The sequence below is a fragment of the Schistocerca serialis genome, chromosome 12 (genome assembly GCF_023864345.2).
Source record: "Schistocerca serialis cubense isolate TAMUIC-IGC-003099 chromosome 12, iqSchSeri2.2, whole genome shotgun sequence".
Taxonomy (NCBI): Eukaryota; Metazoa; Arthropoda; class Insecta; order Orthoptera; family Acrididae; genus Schistocerca; species Schistocerca serialis.
In genome coordinates this window covers 143108038-143129339 of record NC_064649.1, presented here as the reverse complement: position 1 = coordinate 143129339, position 21302 = coordinate 143108038, and the positions used below count along the sequence as shown (strand labels likewise).

Below are 21302 nucleotides of genomic sequence, written 5' to 3'. Positions count from 1 at the left end.
TGGTTTCTGTACAAATTGTAAATAGCCTTTCGCTCCCTGTATTTTACCCCTGCCACCTTCAGAATTTGAAAGAGAGTATTCCAGTTAACGTTGTCAAAAGCTTTCTCTAAGTCTACAAATGCTAGGAACGTAGGTTTGCCTTTTCTTAATCTTTCTTCTAAGATACGTCGTAGGGTTAGTATTGCCTCACGTGATCCAACATTTCTACGGAATCCAAACTGATCTTCCCCGAGGTTCGCTTCTACCAGTTTTTCCATTCGTCTGTAAAGAATTCGCGTTAGTATTTTGCAGCTGTGACTTATTAAACTGATAGTTCGGTAATTTTCACATCTGTCAACACCTGCTTTCTTTGGGATTGGATTTGTTATATTCTTCTTGAAGTCTGTGGGTATTTCACCTGTCTCATACATCTTGCTCACCAGATGGTAGAGTTTTGTCATGACTGGCTCTTCCAATGCCATCAGTAGTTCTAATGGAATGTTGTCTACTCCCGGGGCCTTGTTTCGACTCAGGTCTTTCAGTGCTCTGTCAAACTCTTCACGCAGTATCTTATCTCCCATTTCATCTTCATCTACATCCTCTTCCATTTCCATAATATTGTCCTCAAGTACATCGCCCTTGTATAAACCTTTTATATACTCCTTCCACCTTTCTGCCTTCCCTTCTTTGCTTAGAACTGGGTTGCCATCTGAGCTCTTGATATTCATACAAGTGGTTCTCTTCTCTCCAAAGGTCTCTTTAATTTTCCTGTAGGCAATACCTATCTTACCCCTAGTGAGACAAGCCTCTACATCCTTACATTTGTCCTCTAGCCACCCCTGCTTAGCCATTTTGCACTTCCTGTCGATCTCATTTTTGAGACGTTTGTATTCCTTTTTGCCTGCTTCATTTACTGCATTTTTATATTTTCTCCTTTCATCAATTAAATTCAATATTTCTTCTGTTATCCAAGGATTTCTATTAGCCCTCGCCTTTTTACCTACTTGATCCTCTGCTGCCTTCACTACTTCATCCCTCAGAGCTACCCATTCTTCTTCTACTGTATTTCTTTCCCCCATTCCTGTCAATTGTTCCCTTATGCTCTCCCTGAAACTCTCTACAACCTTTGGTTCTTTCAGTTTATCCAGGTCCCATCTCCTTAAATTCCCACCTTTTTGCAGTTTCTTCAGTTTCAATCTGCAGTTCATAACCAATAGATTGTGGTCAGAATCCACATCTGCCCCTGGAAATGTCTTACAATTTAAAACCTGGTTCCTAAATCTCTGTCGTACCATTATATAATCTATCTGATACCTTTTAGTATCTCCAGGATTCTTCCAGGTATACAACCTTCTTTTATGAGTCTTGAACCAAGTGTTAGCTATGATTAAGTTATGCTCTGTGCAAAATTCTACAAGGCGGCTTCCTCTTTCATTTCTTCCCCCCAATCCATATTCACCTACTATGTTTCCTTCTCTCCCTTTTCCTACTGACGAATTCCAGTCACCCATGACTATTAAATTTTCGTCTCCCTTCACTACCTGAATAATTTCTTTTATCTCGTCATACATTTCATCAATTTCTTCATCATCTGCAGAGCTAGTTGGCATATAAACTTGTACTACTGTAGTAGGCATGGGCTTTGTGTCTATCTTGGCCAGAATAATGCATTCACTATGCTGTTTGTAGTAGCTAACCCGCACTCCTATTTTTTTATTCATTATTAAACCTACTCCTGCATTACCCCTATTTGATTTTGTATTTATAACCCTGTAATCACCTGACCAAAAGTCTTGTTCCTCCTGCCACCAAACTTCACTAATTCCCACTATATCTAACTTTAACCTATCCATTTCCCTTTTTAAATTTTCTAACCTACCTGCCCGATTAAGGGATCTGACATTCCACGCTCCGATCCGTAGAACGCCAGTTTTCTTTCTCCTGATAACGACGTCCTCTTGAGTAGTCCCCGCCCGGAGATCCGAATGGGGGACTATTTTACCTCCAGAATATTTTACCCAAGAGGACGTCATCATCATTTAATCATACAGTAAAGCTGCATGCCCTCGGGAAAACTTACGGCTGTAGTTTCCCCTTGCTTTCAGCCGTTCGCAGTACCAGAACAGCAAGGCTATTTTGGTTAGTGTTACAGGGCCAGATCAGTCAATCATCCAGACTGTTGCCCCTGCAACTACTGAAAAGGCTGCTGCCCCTCTTCAGGAACCACATGTTTGTCTGGCCTCTCAACAGATATCCCTCCGTTGTGGTAGCACCTACGGTACGGCCATCTGTATCGCTGAGGCACGCAAGCCTCCCCACCAACGGCAAGGTCCATGGTTCATGGGGGAGGTTATATATATGTAAGATATACAAATTTGTCGTGATGATTTAATTTTATGAGTTGTCGTAATAGTTACACACAGTGTCATAAGTGTGAAAATACAAATGCAACAGATTTACTTAGTTTTATGTACTGTGCTCTAATGAGCAAAAATTACATTTCTTTTTGTTACAAGTTAAATCCAAAGTGCAGTTTTTTAAAAAGTTGTCAAGGAGGAACATCTTACATAAGCATTTAAAATGATTACTCTTACTCTGAAGGAGACAGTCTTCACGCTAGGATGGAAAGTCATCAAGTAAAACCAGAGTTGCCATAGGTTCTGGAAATCAGGGAATATTGGGGAATTTCAAAGGCATCAGGGAAATTTGAAAAACACAGGAAAAATCTCACTTTTGTCTCAGTAGATGAAATGGTTTGTTTGCTGAGGTTTCGCGCATTGTCGCTGGCTGGGTGTAGCTGAGTACATGCACCGTTTCCCTGCTCCCTCATTCCTACTGCTTCTCCGTTTCCTTCCACTCCCCTCAACTTACAGTCAGTGCTACCACCTCTTGTTGCCGCTAGCCTAGCAGCTGTCGGCGAGAGGCAGGGAGGCGTGAGGAGTGGTTTGTTTGGATCTGATTGTCAGAGACTGTAGACGCAGCAGCCAGACATGGCAGTCGTGTGAGTGACAAAAGCTAGTTAGTTGTGACAATGTGATTGTCTTTTCTGCGTGCCTGTCTGCAGCTCAGAAATAATCTTTATGATTAGTCGCTACCTATTCTCATTATTATTGATTCTCAGAGTATTTGAACAAGTTATCTGTTTCATTGATTGATCACCGTGATCTCATTTCATCAACATGCTTTCTGTGGCTCATTAATAGCTGGCCACACGAGTGGATTTCCGTGACAGGCTAAAACTGGAGGCTATTTCTGTGGGTATCTGTAATGGATCGGGCCTGCTGATCTGTAGCCATCTGGTTTCCACTAATCTGCAGACCCTGCCTGTCAGATCTACTCTCACTGACCTGCCTGCAGGCCGGGTATGTTTGTTTGTGGTGTAATGCAGCGGATTTTCGTGGGTTGTCCATGGACCCAGGATTACAGTGCACCTCACCAGGCCAGAGGTGCAACTCTCTCACCACAAGTATGTTGTACAGTGTGCCATTTTATACATATTTTATTGTTCTAATACATTTTGCCACTTTAGAAGTAGTTTGTATGTTAGAAAGTATGGACGATAAGGAGCAAAAATTGAGTCAGTCACTGGCAGTGTGTATGCTGTGTACTCAGATATTTCTTGAAAGAAAAATCTCAGAACACCTGAAAAATAATAGATATAACATGATGGGTAATAACTGACAATAACGAACATAACAGAACAAACATCTTATTGGCGATCACCTACAGTGTTGGTTTAAACAATTCTTCCCTGCCTTATACACTTCTATCAAGATACCTACTTTTTTCTGAGGTTATTTCTGAAATCAGTGAAGGAATTTTTACATCTGTCTTGTGACTCCAAAGGAATGTGTGTTTTTGTCACCAAATGTGTTTCGTTGTGTTGAAATAAAATGACATCAGTGGTCTTAATGAAATACATATACCAGTTGGCTTGCTTTCGCCATCTAAAAGCAGTTCAATACAAAAGATGTTGGTGTAAGTACTTAAGATTTTTGCTCACATTGGAAACGCCATCTGTTTGCAAGTCTTTTTTAATGTTTCCTTATTTGCGCTATCATTTCTTGTACCATAGTTGCAAATGAAGGTTGTTAACTTACGTCTTAAGTAACCCTTGAGATCTCGAAATTTTGCAGGGAAAAATGCTAAAACATGTCTATAAATCAGGGAATTTCACTTGGGGAAACTTGTGGCAACCCTGAAAACAAAAGTCACTTCTGGTGTTTCCCAAGGCAGTGCCATAGGCCCTCTGTTGTTCCTTATCTATATAAATGATTTAGGGGACAATCTGAGTAGCAGATGGAAAAGGAGATTAGTGTGTAACATCCCATTGACAATGAGGCCATTAGAGATTGCAGCACAAGCTCGGGTAAAGGAAGGACGGAGAAGGAAAGCGGGCGTGCCCTGTCGAAGGAAACATCTCAGCATTTGCCGTAAGCAATTTAGGGAAATCACGGAAAACAGAAATATCAGGATGGCCGGATGTGGGGCTGAACCATCGTTCTCCCAAATGCGAGTGCTAACCACTACACTACCCCGCTCAGCATTTGCAGATGATGATGTCCTTTATCATCTAGTAAAGTCGTCAGAAGATCAAAACAAATTGCAAAATGATTTAGAAAAGATGTCTGTGTGGTGAAAAAAATTGACAATAGAGCCTAAATAATGAAAAGTGTGAGGTCGTCCAGATGTGTGCAAAAAGGAATCCGTTAAACTTCAGTTACATGCTAAATCACTCAAATCTAAAGGCCGTAAATTCAATTAAATACCTTACAATTACAATTACAGACAACTTAAATTGGTAAGAACACACAGAAAATGTTGTGGGGGTAGGCAGAACACTTAGAAAATGTAACAGATCTACCCCACGCTTATGTGTTCTTTTGGAATACTGCTGCACAGTCTAGGATCCTTACCAGATAGGATTAATGGAGTACATCAAGAAAGTTCAAAGAAGGGCAGCATGTTTTGTGTTGTCACAAAATAGGGGAGACAATGTCACGGACGTGATACTGGATTTGGGATGGGGATCGTTAAAACAAAGGCGTTTCTTGTTGTGGTGGAATCTTCTCATATGCTGACTTACTTAGGGAGAAACGATCATCATAATAAAATAAGGTGACAGCTGACAGCTTGCTTCTTTTGCAGACAGAATGTTAAATTCTAATCTTTTTCCTTCTGTTTTAAAATTCATGCTCTTATAAATAAACTGCTTTTTGTGTTTGAGATAATACTTCACTAGACATTTGAACTGGAGCAAGTTTTTTAGTTTAACACCCACATTTGATTCCCTGAGCATCTTTTTTGCCATCTTTAAACTTTCCTATTACGTTTTTTAGTATGCTTTGTTGACATAGGTGTGACAACATTTTCGATGGCCAGTGATGAACTGTTATCCTCTATCTTGCTGGGAAAAGAAGTGAAAGTAAATTCTGCCGATCACTGAGATTCACTAACAACAACAGTGTTATAAGAGACACAAAACTGAAACAATAACACACAGTGAAACTGTACAATGCAAAGTGTCAGGAGACATGGAGATGAAAACAGCTACCTGCTTAAATCTGATCAGCCAAAATAGTAAAAAAAAATTCTTGTTTCAGTATGGCAAGACATTTACACCTGATTAGCGCTTGACTTGCATGCATTTCCCCCTCTACATGTACAGTACCTTTTCTGTAATTTATATTAAATTAACTTGCAAGTCCAGTGTGGAATGTCACCTTAATAAACGGGGAATCATTTGTTCCAAGCTTATGTACTGCAAAATGTTGAAAGCATCCACTTTCTTCCCATGCACTTCACCCATGACTGATAATGAGCAACATATGTATCATTGTTAGTCACAAGCATACAGCTAAGTCGAGACCTGAGCAGTTTGCCTGCCAAAGCACATACGATGAGATGCATTGAATTACAGGTTTAGGTTCTCTTAAAATGTATTAATGTGTGAATGTTAAGAGCAAATATAAATCGCTAAGTTTAGAAAAATAAAAAGAGAACTCTCTGAAAAACAAGCTTGAACTTCTGTGCAGCGTGGCATGAGAGAGTTTGCCTAAGTTGACTTTTTATGACAATAAATACAATTACAATAAAACTTTGGACTTCGAACTAAAACAAGATGAACTAGCAGAAAATGAATTGGACAATTAGACCAAATCTGCGGCCCCCCCCTCCCCCCCAGTTGATTATCCTGTATGCACGTGATACAAAAATACAGCTCTCTGTGTAAGGTGAAGTGGTCTGCATGCTGCAGCAGAAAGATTTGAAGATAAATTAGACCAAAAAGATTTAGAGACCAGTTTCGGACGGCTATTTGAATTCCATAATTGGCACAATATTTCGAACAGAAAAATGTGTGAGCGAAAGTTTAAGTGATAAACCTTCATGTTGATATGGTTCTAGGTGCCTCCTTCTCCTCCATTCGTTTAACATCCCTGTAAGATCTAAGCCTCAATTCCTGTCCTAACCTGTAATGCAAACTGTCTGAGCTGATGTGCTCATCCATGGGCAGCCGGCTACACAAGTGGGCGGGAATGCGCAAATAGCTGACATGCAGTCAGTCCTGCAACTGAGGCTGAGCACGTGCGGTCTACTCCACTGGCAGAATGCACGTGGGTGGGGGTAGTCGAGCAGATCACATGTGCGCAGAACATCTGTGATTAGACTGTCCGGCCGGTAGCCTACACGGCCTGTGAATGTGTCGAGGGACCGGTGAGGGTGCTCTCACACTGTGGGCAACAGTGGAACAGCCCACTGTAATGGTTCCTCCCACAACGCTGACCTCTCGTACGCTTCTTGGGAGACAGCCAACATTGCGAAATTGGGGACTACCTGTGCCCTGAGACGACTTTGATAGCTGTGGAGGTCCTACAGGAACCCAGAAAACTGACAGACATCAGGGCTCTGGAAAAGCTGTGATAGTACGAGGGGGACCCAATAGAAACCGGACTCCGAGGGCGCTGCCACTCGTAGATGTAGTGCAGGGTTCTCGTGCTAGATGGTGTTAGTAGATACCTTCATGAAACAGCTGTGCAGATGGCGTCAGTGTAGAGCTGAACGTGCAAGTGTGGTATTGTGTTTCTCTGACTGTTGGTGGGTTACCTCTACGAAGTCATTATGGCAACTTTAAAAGAACAAAGAGTGTGTGTGAAATTTTGTTTCCTGCTTAAAAAAACTGCCATGGAGACACACCAAATGCTTCAGGGAGCTTTCCAGGGGGACGCTATGAGCCACACACAGGTTTTCGAGTGGTTTGGACGCTTTAAACGTGGTGAGATGTGTGTTGAAGACCGAGCTTGTTCTTGGCGCCTTCAACATCGCAAAATGAGGAGAACATTGAAAAGGTCCAACAGAAGATCAACGAGGATTGTCGCCAAACGATCAACCAAATTTCAGCAGAGACAGGAATCAGTTGGAGCTCGTGCCAGCGGATTTTGAGTGAGGATTTGCACACGAGACGTGTTGCTGCTAAATTTGTTCTGCGCCTTCTCACACAGGAGTAAACAACCATCCGCATGAATGTGTGTCAGGACTTGAAAACTGAGATTGAACGTGATCCAAACTTCTTGAACAAAGTCATTACAGGGGATGAGAGTTGGTGTTATGGGTATGACCCAACTCTCCCAGTCCAAAAAAAGCTAGGCAAGTGAGGTCAAATGTGAAGACAATGATCATTGTCTGTTTTGATGTTCATGGAATTGTGCATCAGGAATTTGTACCCTCTGGCCAGACAGTTAACAAGCACTTTTACTTGGATGTTTTAAGGCGTCTGCGAGAGGATGTGAGGAGGAAACGCCTGGACCTTTGGCGATCAGGTGACTGGTTTCTGCATCACAACAACGCTCCAGCACACACGGCCTTATGAATGACCCACTATTTGGCATCTCAAAAGTGGTCTGTCGTTCCCCACACTCCGTATTTGCCGGACCTAGCCCCGTGCGACTTTTTCCTATTTCCACGAATGAAAAAACAATATCAAACTTGAAGAGTTCCAAACATGCTTCCAACAGTGGGAAAAGAGACTTGACAAGTGCATTGCATGTAATGGAGAGTATTTTGAAGGTGACTGAAGTTATTTTGTAAAAAGGTTCATCAATAAATTTTTTATGACAACAATCCGGTTTCTTTTGGGTCCCCCCTTGTACAGCAAGCCAGTAGTGGTTAATCCCTGTGCTTTTATTGAGGTACCATTACAATAGGTGCTTTTTAAATTAAGTACACTCAACGGTATGCTCACCAGATAAAAAATTTATCACCCTGGTGTGTGCACACAGATGCATCATTAATCTTTTACAGATGGCACAGCAATCAGGCTACATGCTCAACTGTACATGCTTGTCTCTAGGTGCACGTAAGGCTGTAATGATCAGTGAGACATTAATATTTTGAGTGAAAATTGTATGTACGAGGGTCACTCCAAAAGAAATGCACACTATTTTTTTTTTAAATCCATCTTTTATTCTACATGTTTGAAAGTTTTACAGTGTGTAGATACATCCTTTAGGAACAATATTTTCATTTCTCCACATAATTTCCATCCCTCTCAACTGCCTTACGCCGTATTGGAACCAGAACCTGTATATCCCCACGATAAAATTCTGGACCAACCTGTTGCAGTCACTGATTGGCAGCGTGCACAAGGGAGTCATCATCTTCAAACCTTGTTCCACGAAGAGAGTCGTTCAGTTTCCCAAAGAGATGATAGTCACATGGAGCCAGGTCAGGATTGTAAGGTGGGTGTTTCAGAGTTGTCCATCCGAGTTTTGTGATCGCTTCCATGGTTTTTTGACTGACATGTGGCCGTGCATTGTTGTGCAACAGCAAAACATCCTGCTTTTGCCGACGTGGTCGAACACAACTCAGTCGAGCTTGAAGTTTCTTCAGTGCTGTCACATATGCATCAGAATTTATGGTGGTTCCACTTGGCACAATGTCCACAAGCAAGAGTCCTTCGGAATCGAAAAACACCGTAGCCATAACTTTTCCAGCAGAAGGTGTGGTTTTGAATTTTTTTTTTCTTGGGTGAATTTGCATGATGCCACTCCACTGATTGCCTCTTCGTCTCTGGTGAAAAATGATGGAGCCATGTTTCATCACCTGACGCAATTCTTCCAAGAAACTCATCTGCACCATTCTCGTACTGTTCCAAAAGTTCGCTGCATACCGTTTTTCTCGGTTCTTTGTGAGCCACTGTCAACATCCTGGGAACCCACCTGGCACAAACCTTTTTTAATGCCAACACTTTCAGTATTCTGCAAACACTTCCTTCCCCTATCCCAATGTAGCGTGATAATTCGTTCAGTGTGATGCGTCTGTCAGCAGTCACCAATTCGTTAACTCTCTGCACATTGTCTGGAGTGTGTACAGTACGAGGCCTGCCGCTGCGAGGACAATCCTAAATATTGTCGTGCCCGCTTTCATCACGTAACCTGCTCGCCCACCGACTAACTGTACTACAATCGACAGCAGCATCTCCGTACACCCTTTTCAACCTCTTGTGGATGTTTCCCACTGTCTCGTTTCCACAGCACAGGAATTCTATGACGGCATGTTGCTTCTGATGAATGTCAAGTGTAGCAGCCATCTGGAAGACATGTTGTGACAGTGACACTCAAGGGAACAGGTTGAACTAAGTTTGAAAACAAGTGGGAAGGATGTATCCACACAATGTAAAACTTTCACATGTGCAGAATGAAAACTGTATTTTTACAAAAATAGTGTGCATTTCTTTTGGAGTGACCCTCGTAAACATGGATAAATGTAATTACGTGACAGTGACAAAAAGGGACAATCGTGTTTGGCCATACCTGTGGCTGGATTTGTTGGTGTTTCGTGGCAGACTACTCAACACATCTACAAGCAGTAGTATAACACATATGCCTATGAAATATTGCGCCAGAATTGTGGTTGGCAAAAGATCCTGACTGAGAGGGACTGGAGACACCTTTCACAGCTTGTGAATCATAATCCAGTCAAAACCCAAGAGCAGTCAGTGAATGAAGGTCCGTACCGATCTGTCAGTGAGACGACATTGCAACGAGAACTGCATGTGGTGAACATTTGGAGTCGGTCACCTCGCAAGAGGCCATTGCTTCCACAGGCACATAAAGATGACAACAGCAAAATTTATTGGGGTGGATGAATATACAACTGGATTTCTGATTACATCTTAATAGGCATTCAGAATCACTAGACTTGAACAACATAGAAAACCTTTGGGATGTGTTGGAACAGCAAATTGTGTTTCCTCTTCCTGATTACCTTTAAAATTTCTCTCTCTTCTTGCCCTCTTTTCAGCACCTCCTCGTTTTTTACTTTACCAAGCGAGATGGTGCAGTGATTAGCACACTGGACTCACATTCGGGAGGACAACGGTTCAAACCCGTCTCTGGCCATCCTGATTTAGGTTTTCCGTAATTTCTCTAAATTGTTTCAGGCAAATGCCATGATGGTTCCTTTGAAAGGGCACATCCGGTTTCCTTCCCCATCCTTCCCTAATCTGAGCTTGTGCTCCATCTCTAATGACCTTGTTGTTGACGGGATGTTAAACACTAATCTCCTCCTTTCTTACTTTGTCTACTCATTTTATCCCTTCCATTCTCCTCCATATCCTCATCACAGATGCTTTCTTCCTCTTTCCTCAGCGGCAGTGTCTCAACCTTACACCACGCTCCGTATGAAGCACATCACCAGTCTCTCTGTCAGATCCCTGTCTGTGCACCCACGTAGAAGCCACCTCCTCTTATTAAATACTTCCTTGGCAATTTGTATAAGTGTTTCAATCTCCTCATTACATCTCATGTCATCTGTGATAATGCTTTGCTAGATATTTGAAAACACTAACTTGTTGTATATCTTCCAGGCCTAACTTTATAGTTGTTCTTACTTTTCCTGCACTTATCACCATACATTTTCTCTTTTTATTACTAATTCTCATTTCAAAGTTATCACAGATCTTACTTAATTCTTTTAATACCCCAGTCACAGTTCTTTTGCTGTCTGCCAGGAACACCACATCACCTGCAAATAGAATACATACTATCCTCCTACCACCAACCAGTACTCTTCTATTTTGTTTCAAACATTCTTGTGTAATCTACTCCAGTTTATGTTAAACAATATTGGGGAGAGACAGCAGCCTTGGCTCACTCCCCTTCTAATTGTGCTTTCCTCTGTCATCTCATTCCCTATCTGTACTCATGTTTTCTCTTGGAGGTATAAGTTTTTAATCAGGTTTCTGTCCGTCTAGTTGACTTTTTCCAGTCTTCTAATTATCACCCTTAATAGCACTTTTGAAGCATGGGAAATGAAACTTAATAGTTCCAAAATTCTCCCTTTTATTGACACTCCTGTTCTTTACAATTGGTATCATTATTGCTGAGAAAAATTCATACGGCCATTCACTTTTTTATATATATATATTATTGCATAGATATGTTAACTCTCTCACACCACTACTACTGAGACTTTTAAATAACTCTGCTGGTAATCCATCAGTTCCACTTGCTTTATGATTCTTCATCTCTTTTAAAGCCCTTCTTACTTCTCCTTCCAAGATGCAGCATCCCTTGTCCTCTTCTATAACTCTCCCTCTTTTAATTTTCTTCATTTTTGATCGGCCTCATATAGGCACTCTGTATATTCTTGCCAAATTCCCAACACTTCCTCTGCTTTGTGATCCATAGTACCGTCACTTCTTTCTATTCCCAAACTTGCCTGCTTTTCTTAACTTCTAAGACTGGGTCAGCAGCTAATCTTATACATTACTTCGTATTTTCCTTCCATTTTTAGTTTCTCTATTTCTTTACATCTGTCTCTCAGTACAGTCCTCTTTCACCCATGTTTCCCTTGCCTGTTCTGTTTCTCTGCTTAATTCAGTATTCAGATTTCTGATCAACTTCTGTGTAATCTCGTTCCAGAAAGCAAAGAATCTGTTTGACGGATGCAAAAAGATCCGCACACTGAAGATCTCGGAGAGGGGGCTGCTGGCCGACGCGAGGTTTGTGGACGCGGTGGCGGAACTGGCTCAGCTCCGTGCACTGCAGTTGAAGCCTTACCACAATGTGGGCTGCCAGGTCCCACTGAGAGGCCTCGCCGACAGGTGTCCGCACTTGTGCGACCTGGACCTGGGCTGGCTGCACTACCGCCTGCAGGAGGCAGAGTATTTCATCAGCACCGAGGGACGCGCGCTCAGGCGCTTGTGCGTCAAGTGGACTACGGTCGAGAGAAAGTTAGTCTCGCTACAGTGACGATTGGAGCATATTGCATTTATTATATGTCCGAAAGAACAGACACCACTCATTCGTGTAATTAATCTGCTGTGGCGTTCGCTGTGTTATTCGGTGATTTGGTATTTAACTAATTAGTAAATGAAAATGATAATCTTATTTCATTACATTGAGTAATTACTAAATACATCTTGGGTTGTCGGGTGTTCTGCCGGATATCAGCGTCGTACTTGCACGATATTTCGGTCACGTAGCTCGAGACCTTCATCAGGTGCGACCTGAGACTGCTCCTCGAGTGGACCTGGTCCAGTATTTATGCCTATGGCCTTCTCCCTCCACCAACGGCTGCAGGCGCTTTCTCTGTGGTCCGCGCCCATTCCCTGCGACCTGCTGGAGCGTTGCTCCTCCGTTTTCCATCCGCTGAGGTTCTAGGTTTTCCCTCTGCGGTCCGCACCCACCAAACCCGCTCCTGGGGGTTTCATCTATGGTCTGGGGTACCAAGCGTTCCCCCTGCAGTCCGCGCCCGCTCACCACGACCTGTTGGAGCGTTGCCGCTCCGTTTTTCGTCCGCTGCGGCTCTGATGTTCCCTCTGCGGTCCGCGCCCACCAGTCCCACTCCTTCGGTCTGGTGCACCTGGCAGTCCGTCAGGGGCTCGTTTTCCATCTCCATGTCTCTGGTTCTTCTGTTTGTGTAGTGTTGCAGCTGGCCCCGTTGCTCCTTTAGCAATTCAAGAGCCGGATCCCAGGCTCTGCTTAGCTGGTACCCTGTGTCACGGTTCATAAGATCATCAGCCATATTAATTTCTATCGATTCTCTTATCACACTGTCCCAAAATCTGGGTGTTTGTGCTAGAATCTTGGTATCCTCATACTTCATGGCATGATCTAGCTCTAGACAGCGTTCAGCAATGGCTGACTTGGTCACCTGTCTTAATCTAGTGTGCCTCTGATGTTCTTTGCACCTGATCTCCACAGTTCTTGTCGTCTGGCCAATGTAGCACATGCCACATTGACAAGGTATATTATAAATCCCTGGTTTTCGTAACCCCAGGTCGTCTTTGACATTCCCCAGCAGTCCCCCGATCTTGTTGGATGGACAGAAAACACACTTGATATTGTGTTTGCGGAGGATCCTACTGATTCTGGCAGAAATAGAACCAGCATAGGGCAGATATGCCACCTTCTTTGCTTCATCTTGGTCTTCTTCAGGAACCTGTTGTATAGTGGCTGGTTGGAGTGCCCTCTCAATTTGTCTGTCCGTGTATCCATTCTTGGAGAAAACTGTTTTGAGACGTTCTATCTCTATAGGTAGATTCTCTTGGTCTGACAGGGCACGTGCTCTGTGGACCAAAGTCTTCAGAACCCCATTCTTCTGTGCAGGGTGGTGACAGCTGCTGGCCTGCAGATATAAATCAGTGTGTGTTGGTTTTCGGTACACACTGTGGCCAATTGATCCATCTGCTTTCCTCTGGACTAGTACACCCAGAAATGGCAGCTGGCCATTCTTCTCCAGTGCCATGGTGAACTTGATATTAGGGTGGCATGAGTTAAAATGTTCAAGAAACTCATTGAGCCTGTCCATCCCATGTGGCCAGATCACGAAGGTGTCATCCACATACCTAAAGAAGCATGTGGGTTTAAATGTGGCTATCTCCAATGCCCTCTCCTCAAAACTCTCCATAAACATGTTGGCAACCACAGGGGACAGTGGGCTGCCCATAGCTACACCTTCAGTTTGCTCGTAATATTAGTTTCTGTACAGGAAATATGTGGATGTCAGTGTATGACTGAACAGGTCCAACAGAGCACCGTCAAATTTCTCTGCAATCAGTTCTAGTGAGTCCTTCAGTGGGATCCTGGTGAACAGCGATACCACATCAAAACTAACCATGATGTCCGAATCTGTGATGTGCAGTTGCTCGAGGCGTTGCAGGAAACCGATCGAGGTAGCGCAGTGGTAACACACTGGACTCGGATTCAGGACGACGACAGTTCAATCCCGTCTCCAGCCATCCTGATTTAGGTTTTGCGTGATTTCCCTAAAATCGTTTCAGGCAAATGCCGGGATGGTTCCTTTGAAAGGGCACGGCCGATTTCCTTCCCAATCCTTCCCTTACCCGAGCTTGCGCTCTGTCTCTAATGACCTCGTTGTCGACGGGATGTTAAACACTAACCTAACCTAACCTAACGTTGCAGGAAATCTTCTGAGTTGCGGATATGGTGAATACATTTCCCCACATATGGAGACAGGAGACCTTTCAAGTACTTGGCTGTTGTGTACGTGACACAGGGTACCAGCTAAGCAGAGCCTGGGATCCGGCTCTTGAATTGCTAAAGGAGCAACGGGGCCAGTTACAACACTACACAAACAGAAGAACCAGAGACATGGAGATGGAAAACTAGCTCCTGACGGACTGCCAGGCGCACCAGACCGAAGAAGTGGGACTGGTGGGCGCGGACCGCAGAGAGAACATCCAGAGCCGCAGCGGACGAAAAACAGAGCGGCAACGCTCCAACAGGTCGTGGTGAGCGGGCGCGGACCGCAGGGGGAACGCTTGGTACCCCAGACCGTAGATGAAACCCCCAGGAGCAGGTTTGGTGGGCACAGACCGCAGAGGGAACACCTAGAACTGCAGCGGACAGATAACGGAGCAGCAACGCTCCAGCAGGTCGCAGGGAATGGGCGCGGACCACAGAGGAAGCGCCTGCAGCCGTTAGTGGAGGAGGAAGGCCACAGGCATAAATACTGGACCAGGTTCACTCGAGGAGCAGCCTCAGGTCGCACCTGATGAAGGTTACGAGCTACGTGACCGAAATATCGTGCAAGTATGACAACCCAAGATGTCATTAGATCGCCGGGAAAGCCTGAAGAGTTACATCAAAAGTCTCTACGGGGAGGAGATGTATCAGAATATCAAGAAGCTGGACAAGCTTTGGCAGAAAAAAGGGAAGATGCTGAGTTCTCTCAGTTTTTTGCTGAGGTGTCGAGATGGAGAAGTGGTACCAGTATTTGCCAGAATTAAACTTCACATCAACTCCAGAGCGGCGAACAAGATAAAGCGCAGAGCTAGCATGGCACTGGTGAGAGAGAGGATTCGAGATATGCGCCACAGGTTAGATGTTGTGGCCAGGGAGCTGTTACACATTCATCTGTTCATGGCAGCCTCCTTAACAAGAGAAGATTGGGTTTGGGTAGACCGTGCCTCCTGGTCTTTAGCTGAGTGTGCTAGAAGGAATGCCTCATCTTGCCAATCTGCAAAGTTTGACCGCATGAGCAAGAAAGCACAGCAGATGGAAGAGACACGCACGGTGACGAATCTGAGTGGCATACAGTTTGATGATACAACCTTAAAGGTACTCAGCAAGGGTCTCAACATTGCTGCGACCCCTAGAAACGTACCCATTTCAGGTTTCGTCAGTGCAGTAGAGCAAGTTGAAGCCACACTTCCACCTAATGTGGCAGAGGAAGTCCGCCGAGAGACCTGCAGGGCCCTCACCAAGGCCAGGCCGCCGAAATCGAACATCACAACCGAGGAGAGGCTTGCACTCAAACTCCGGGAAGACAACAGCATTGTGGTACTGCCAGCAGACAAAGAGAACTCCACTGTCATCTTGCAGCGGGTGTATTATGATGAGAAAGTACGCCAATTTCTGGAGGACCCTGCATACAGAATTCTGGAGTGTGACCCCACGGACAAGGTGGCCAAGAAGACTAGTGCTCTCTTGAAGGAAACAGGGATGCCCGATAAGATCATCAGACAACTACGGGAAAAAGCGCCAGTGCCACCTGGACTGTATGGTCTGCCTAAAATACGCAAGGAGGGCGTGCCCCTACGTCCAATTGTCAGTAATATTGGGGCACCTACGTACACAACAGCCAAGTACTTGAAAGGTCTCCTGTGTCTGTATGTGGGGAAATGTATTCACCACATCCGCAACTCAGAAGATTTCCTGCAACGCCTCGAGCAACTGCACATCACAGATTCGGACATCATGGTTAGTTTTGATGTGGTATCGCTGTTCACCAGGGTCCCACTGAAGGACTCACTAGAACTGATTGCAGAGAAATTTGACGGTGCTCTGTTGGACCTGTTCAGTCATACACTGACATCCACGTATTTCCTGTACAGAAACTAATATTACGAGCAAACTGAAGGTGTAGCTATGGGCAGCCCACTGTCCCCTCTGGTTGCCAACATGTTTATGGAGAGTTTTGAGGAGAGGGCATTGGAGACAGCCACATTTAAACCCACATGCTTCTTTAGGTATGTGGATGACACCTTCGTGATCTGGCCACATGGGATGGACAGGCTCAATGAGTTTCTTGAACGTCTTAACTCATGCCACCCTAATATCAAGTTCACCATGGAACTGGAGAAGAATGGCCAGCTGCCATTTCTGGGTGTACTAGTCCAGAGGAAAGCAGATGGATCAATTGGCCACAGTGTGTACCGAAAACCAACACACACTGATTTATATCTGCAGGCCAGCAGCTGTCACCACCCTGCACAGAAGAATGTGGTTCTGAAGACTTTGGTCCACAGAGCACGTGCCCTGTCAGACCAAGAGAATCTACCTATAGAGATAGAACGTCTCAAAACAGTTTTCTCCAAGAATGGATACACGGACAGACAAATTGAGAGGGCACTCCAACCAGCCACTATACAACAGGTTCCTGAAGAAGACCAAGATGAAGCAAAGAAGGTGGCATATCTGCCCTATGCTGGTTCTATTTCTGCCAGAATCAGTAGGATCCTCCGCAAACACAATATCAAGTGTGTTTTCTGTCCATCCAACAAGATCGGGGGACTGCTGGGGAATGTCAAAGACGACCTGGGGTTACGAAAACCAGGGATTTATAATATACCTTGTCAATGTGGCATGTGCTACATTGGCCAGACGACAAGAACTGTGGAGATCAGGTGCAAAGAACATCAGAGGCACACTAGATTAAGACAGGTGACCAAGTCAGCCATTGCTGAACGCTGTCTAGAGCTAGATCATGCCATGAAGTATGAGGATACCAAGATTCTAGCTCAAACACCCAGATTTTGGGACAGTGTTATAAGAGAATCGATAGAAATTAATATGGCTGATGATCTTATGAACCGTGACACAGGGTACCAGCTAAGCAGAGCCTGGGATCCGGCTCTTGAATTGCTAAAGGAGCAACGGGGCCAGCTGCAACACTACACAAACAGAAGAACCAGAGACATGGAGATGGAAAACGAGCCCCTGACGGACTGCCAGGTGCACCAGACCGAAGGAGTGGGACTGGTGGGCGCGGACCGCAGAGGGAACATCCAGAGCCGCAGCGGATGAAAAACGGAGCGGCAACGCTCCAACAGGTCGTGGTGAGCGGGCGCGGACTGCAGGGGGAACGCTTGGTACCCCAGACCGTAGATGAAACCCCCAGGAGCAGGTTTGGTGGGTGCGGACTGCAGAGGGAAAACCTAGAACCGCAGCAGACGAAAAACGGAGCAGCAACGCTCCAGCAGGTCGCAGGGAATGGGCGCGGACCACAGAGGAAGCGCCTGCAGCCGTGGAGGGGGAAGGCCATAGGCATAAATACTGGACCAGGTCCATTCGAGGAGCAGTCTCAGGTCGCACCTGATGAAGGTTACGAGCTACTTGACCAAAATATCTTGCAAGTACGATGCTGATATCTGGCCGAACATCCGACAATCCAAGATGTCACTATTTATCATCATTTTCACTGTTTTTTCATATTTCGAATAGATAATGATTATAACTGTTAGAGGCATCATTTCCTCTCGTCACACTGTAGCTAAAATTTATCTCGTGGATGTTACACTGCCTTGATGCACAGTGAATCCGTTATCCCCAGTGCGGATGCAAATTTCGTTCAACCTATGGTGCGAATCTAAAATTAGTGAGCTTGGAGGATACGGACAGAGACTGTGCATAGATGGCGCCAGGTGAGAATGTGTGTCATCCGGAGACCGTGTTCAGATAGTCCCCACATTTGCTGTAAACGCTTTGTACGGATGCCACTGTGGTAAACATAACTGCCTAGTAAGCAGCAGATGCAGGGTTTGAGTTCCGGTTCAGCAAACATTTTCACTCATACCTGCTGATTCCGCACGAAGCCCAGATGAAGCTGATATCAATAGTTTATTTCCTTTCTCCTCTCTCCACCTTCAGTTTACATAATATTGTATTTTTGGCACTCTTCTTATCTATTACTCCAAAAAGCAAACCATTGATCCATCTGTAGCAGGAGCTATGAAGGCTGTCTTAAAAGTTCTCGCCCACAGATCACAGCACTACTCACTTGATCCCCCCCCCCCCCCCCCCCAATCTCTTCCTGCCCCCCCCTCCCCCCTTAACATTGGAACATTGGTAGACGTGTTACTAGATGCCACGTAAAGTTACAAGTCTTTCCAGGAAGCAGTTGACTGTTGGCAGTGGTTTGAAGCACTTCTGGTGCGTGTGGTGTTGAAAGTGGATTGATGAACTAATCTCTTCTAACTACAATCTATCATAGATCTCTCAAACAGAAAACCATGTACATTAGTTGGAAGAAAGCCCAGGTCACACCAGTCCACACAAACGATAATAGAACTGTACCATAAAACTACAATGTCTTTGACATCGACTTGTTGTAGACTCTTAAAACATTCTAATCTCAAACATAATGAGGTATTGAAATATGCTATCCCGGCTGAGACACAAAGTTGGAATATGCTCACTATTTTTTATTTACTTAAATTTGGCATATTTCGTGACAGTACCTTTTCCGTTAGATGTATACAAGGTGATATTAGTCTTGGCTTCAGTTGTCTAGTTGAAGTATGATTCCACATTGCATCTTTCTCGGCTGCAGAAATGACCTGGTTCAGCGTGTTTGCCTCATTTTTGGTGCTTTAAATACCATTTCTTCAAATGTAGTTTCTTCTTATAGTTTATATAAAAAAAATATTAACATAATTCAAAATTATTTATGACGGCGACCTTCACATTGTTCTACCGTCAACACACACCAAGAGTTAACTGCCGACTGAGTACAGTCAAAGATGATTCCAGCATCAAAGACATTTTACACAACACACAAGCTTCCACTTGTAATCAGTCTCTTTGATATTCTTCGTCACATTTACTAATAGTAATCAATATGATGTCACTCTCAAAAATATAAGTAAATTAACATATAATAAGGCAAATTATAATAAAACAAATTCTGACAAAAATATAAGAAAACATGTACAATTTGGTATCGACAAATTCGGTAGAAAATAATACATCTCCCAGATCGATTACAGTATCTCGAACAGAATGACCTCCTCCATGCCAACCAGCACGGATTTTGAAAACACCAATCATGTGAAACCCAACTTGCACTTTTCTCACATGACATACTGAAAGCTTTGGATCAAGGCAGTCACGTAGATGCAGTATTCCTTTATTTCTGAAAAGTATTTGACTCAGTACCACACATATGATTAATGTCAAAAGTACGATCATTTGGGGTATCGAGTGAAATTTGTGACTGGACTGAGGACTTTTTGGAAGCGAGAGTGCAGCGTGTTATCTTGGCTGGAGAGTCATCAGATGTAGAAGTAAGTTCAGGAGTGCTCCAGGGAAATTTGTTGGGACTCTTTATGTTCATGTACTATATTAATGACTGTGTGAATAATATTAATAGTAAGCTCAGACTTTTTACAGATGATGCATTGATTTATAACAAAGTATTATTTCAAAGAAGTTGCATGAATATTCAATCAGGTCTTGATAAGATTTCAAAATTGTGCAGAGATTGGCAACTTGAATGAAATTTTCACTCTGCGGACTCAGTTCTGCCAATTTCACAGGAGAGCTTCTGTGAAGTTTGGAAGGTAGGATGCGAGGTACTGACTGAAGTGAAGCTGTGAGGACGGGTCATGAGTCGTGCTTGGTTAGCTCATACGGTACAGCACTTGCCCACAAAAGGCAAAAGTCCCGAGTTTGAGTCTCCATCCGGCACACCGACTAGTACGGTGACTGCATAGTGAGTTAAATACACACATAAAAAAAATTTCGCATCACCTCGGTTCCGAGAGTTCCGGAACCTGTACAGGAAATTGGAATAGAGATCAACATAAATATAATTAACACCGATTAAAACTGTGTGCCAGACCAAGACTCGAACTCGGGACCTTTGCCTTACACAGGCAAGTGCTCTACCAACTCAGCTACCCAAGTGCGACTCACGACCCGCTCTCATAGCTTTAATTCTGCCAGTATCTCGTCTCCTACCTTCCAAACTTCACAGGAGCTCTCCTGCGAACCTTGCAGAACTAGAACTTCTGGAAGAAAGGATATTGCGGAGACATGGCTTTGCCACAGCATGGGGGATGTTTCCAGAATGAAATTTTCACTCTGCAGTGGAGTGTGCACTGTTACAAATTTTCCTGGCAGATTAAAACTGTGTGCCGGACCGAGACTCAAACTCGGGATTTTTGCCTTTTGCGGGCAAGTGCTCTACCAACTGAGGTCTCGAGACTCGAACTCGAGACCTTTGCCTTTTGCAGGCAAGTGGTCTAGCAACTGAGGTCCTGAGTTTGAGTCTCATTCTGGCACACAGTTTTAATCTGCCAGGAAGTTTCATAACAGTGCACACTCCACTGCAGAGTGAAAATTTCATTCTGGATAATTTCCACCCTTTTCATTGCTCATGAATGCCACTCATTTCATGTTGTAACACCATACAGCGAGACCTTCAGAGCTACCCAGTAGCATGTCCTCTTGCATTGATGCAAGCCTGTATTCATTGTGGTATACTATCCACAAGGTCATGAAGGCACTGTCAGTCCAGATTGCCCCACTCCTCAAAAGCGATTCGGTGTAGATCCATCAGAGTGGTTGATGGGTCACGACATCTTTAAACGGCCATTTTCAATCTATCCCAGGCATGTTGACAGGGTTCATGTCTAGTCGAGCGATGTCGTGATCCTGAAGGAAGTCATTCACAAGATGTGCATGATGAGGGTGCGAATTGTCATCCACAAAGACAAATGCCTCGCCATTATGCTGCTGATGTGGTTGCACTATCGGTCAAGGATGGCATTCATGTATCTTACAGCCATTACGGCG

General features: G+C 44.2%; 1 protein-coding gene across 2 annotated transcripts in view; it reads left to right on the top strand.

Annotated features, from left to right (window-relative positions):
* Positions 1 to 21302, top strand: part of LOC126427906 (uncharacterized) — a 118481-nt gene that overhangs the window by 21436 nt on the left and 75743 nt on the right. For both annotated transcript variants that reach the window (XM_050089794.1, XM_050089795.1), the window contains one exon: positions 11901 to 12211. In XM_050089794.1, coding sequence (XP_049945751.1) covers positions 11901 to 12211 — 311 coding nt within the window. The remainder of the gene's footprint in view (positions 1 to 11900; positions 12212 to 21302) is intronic.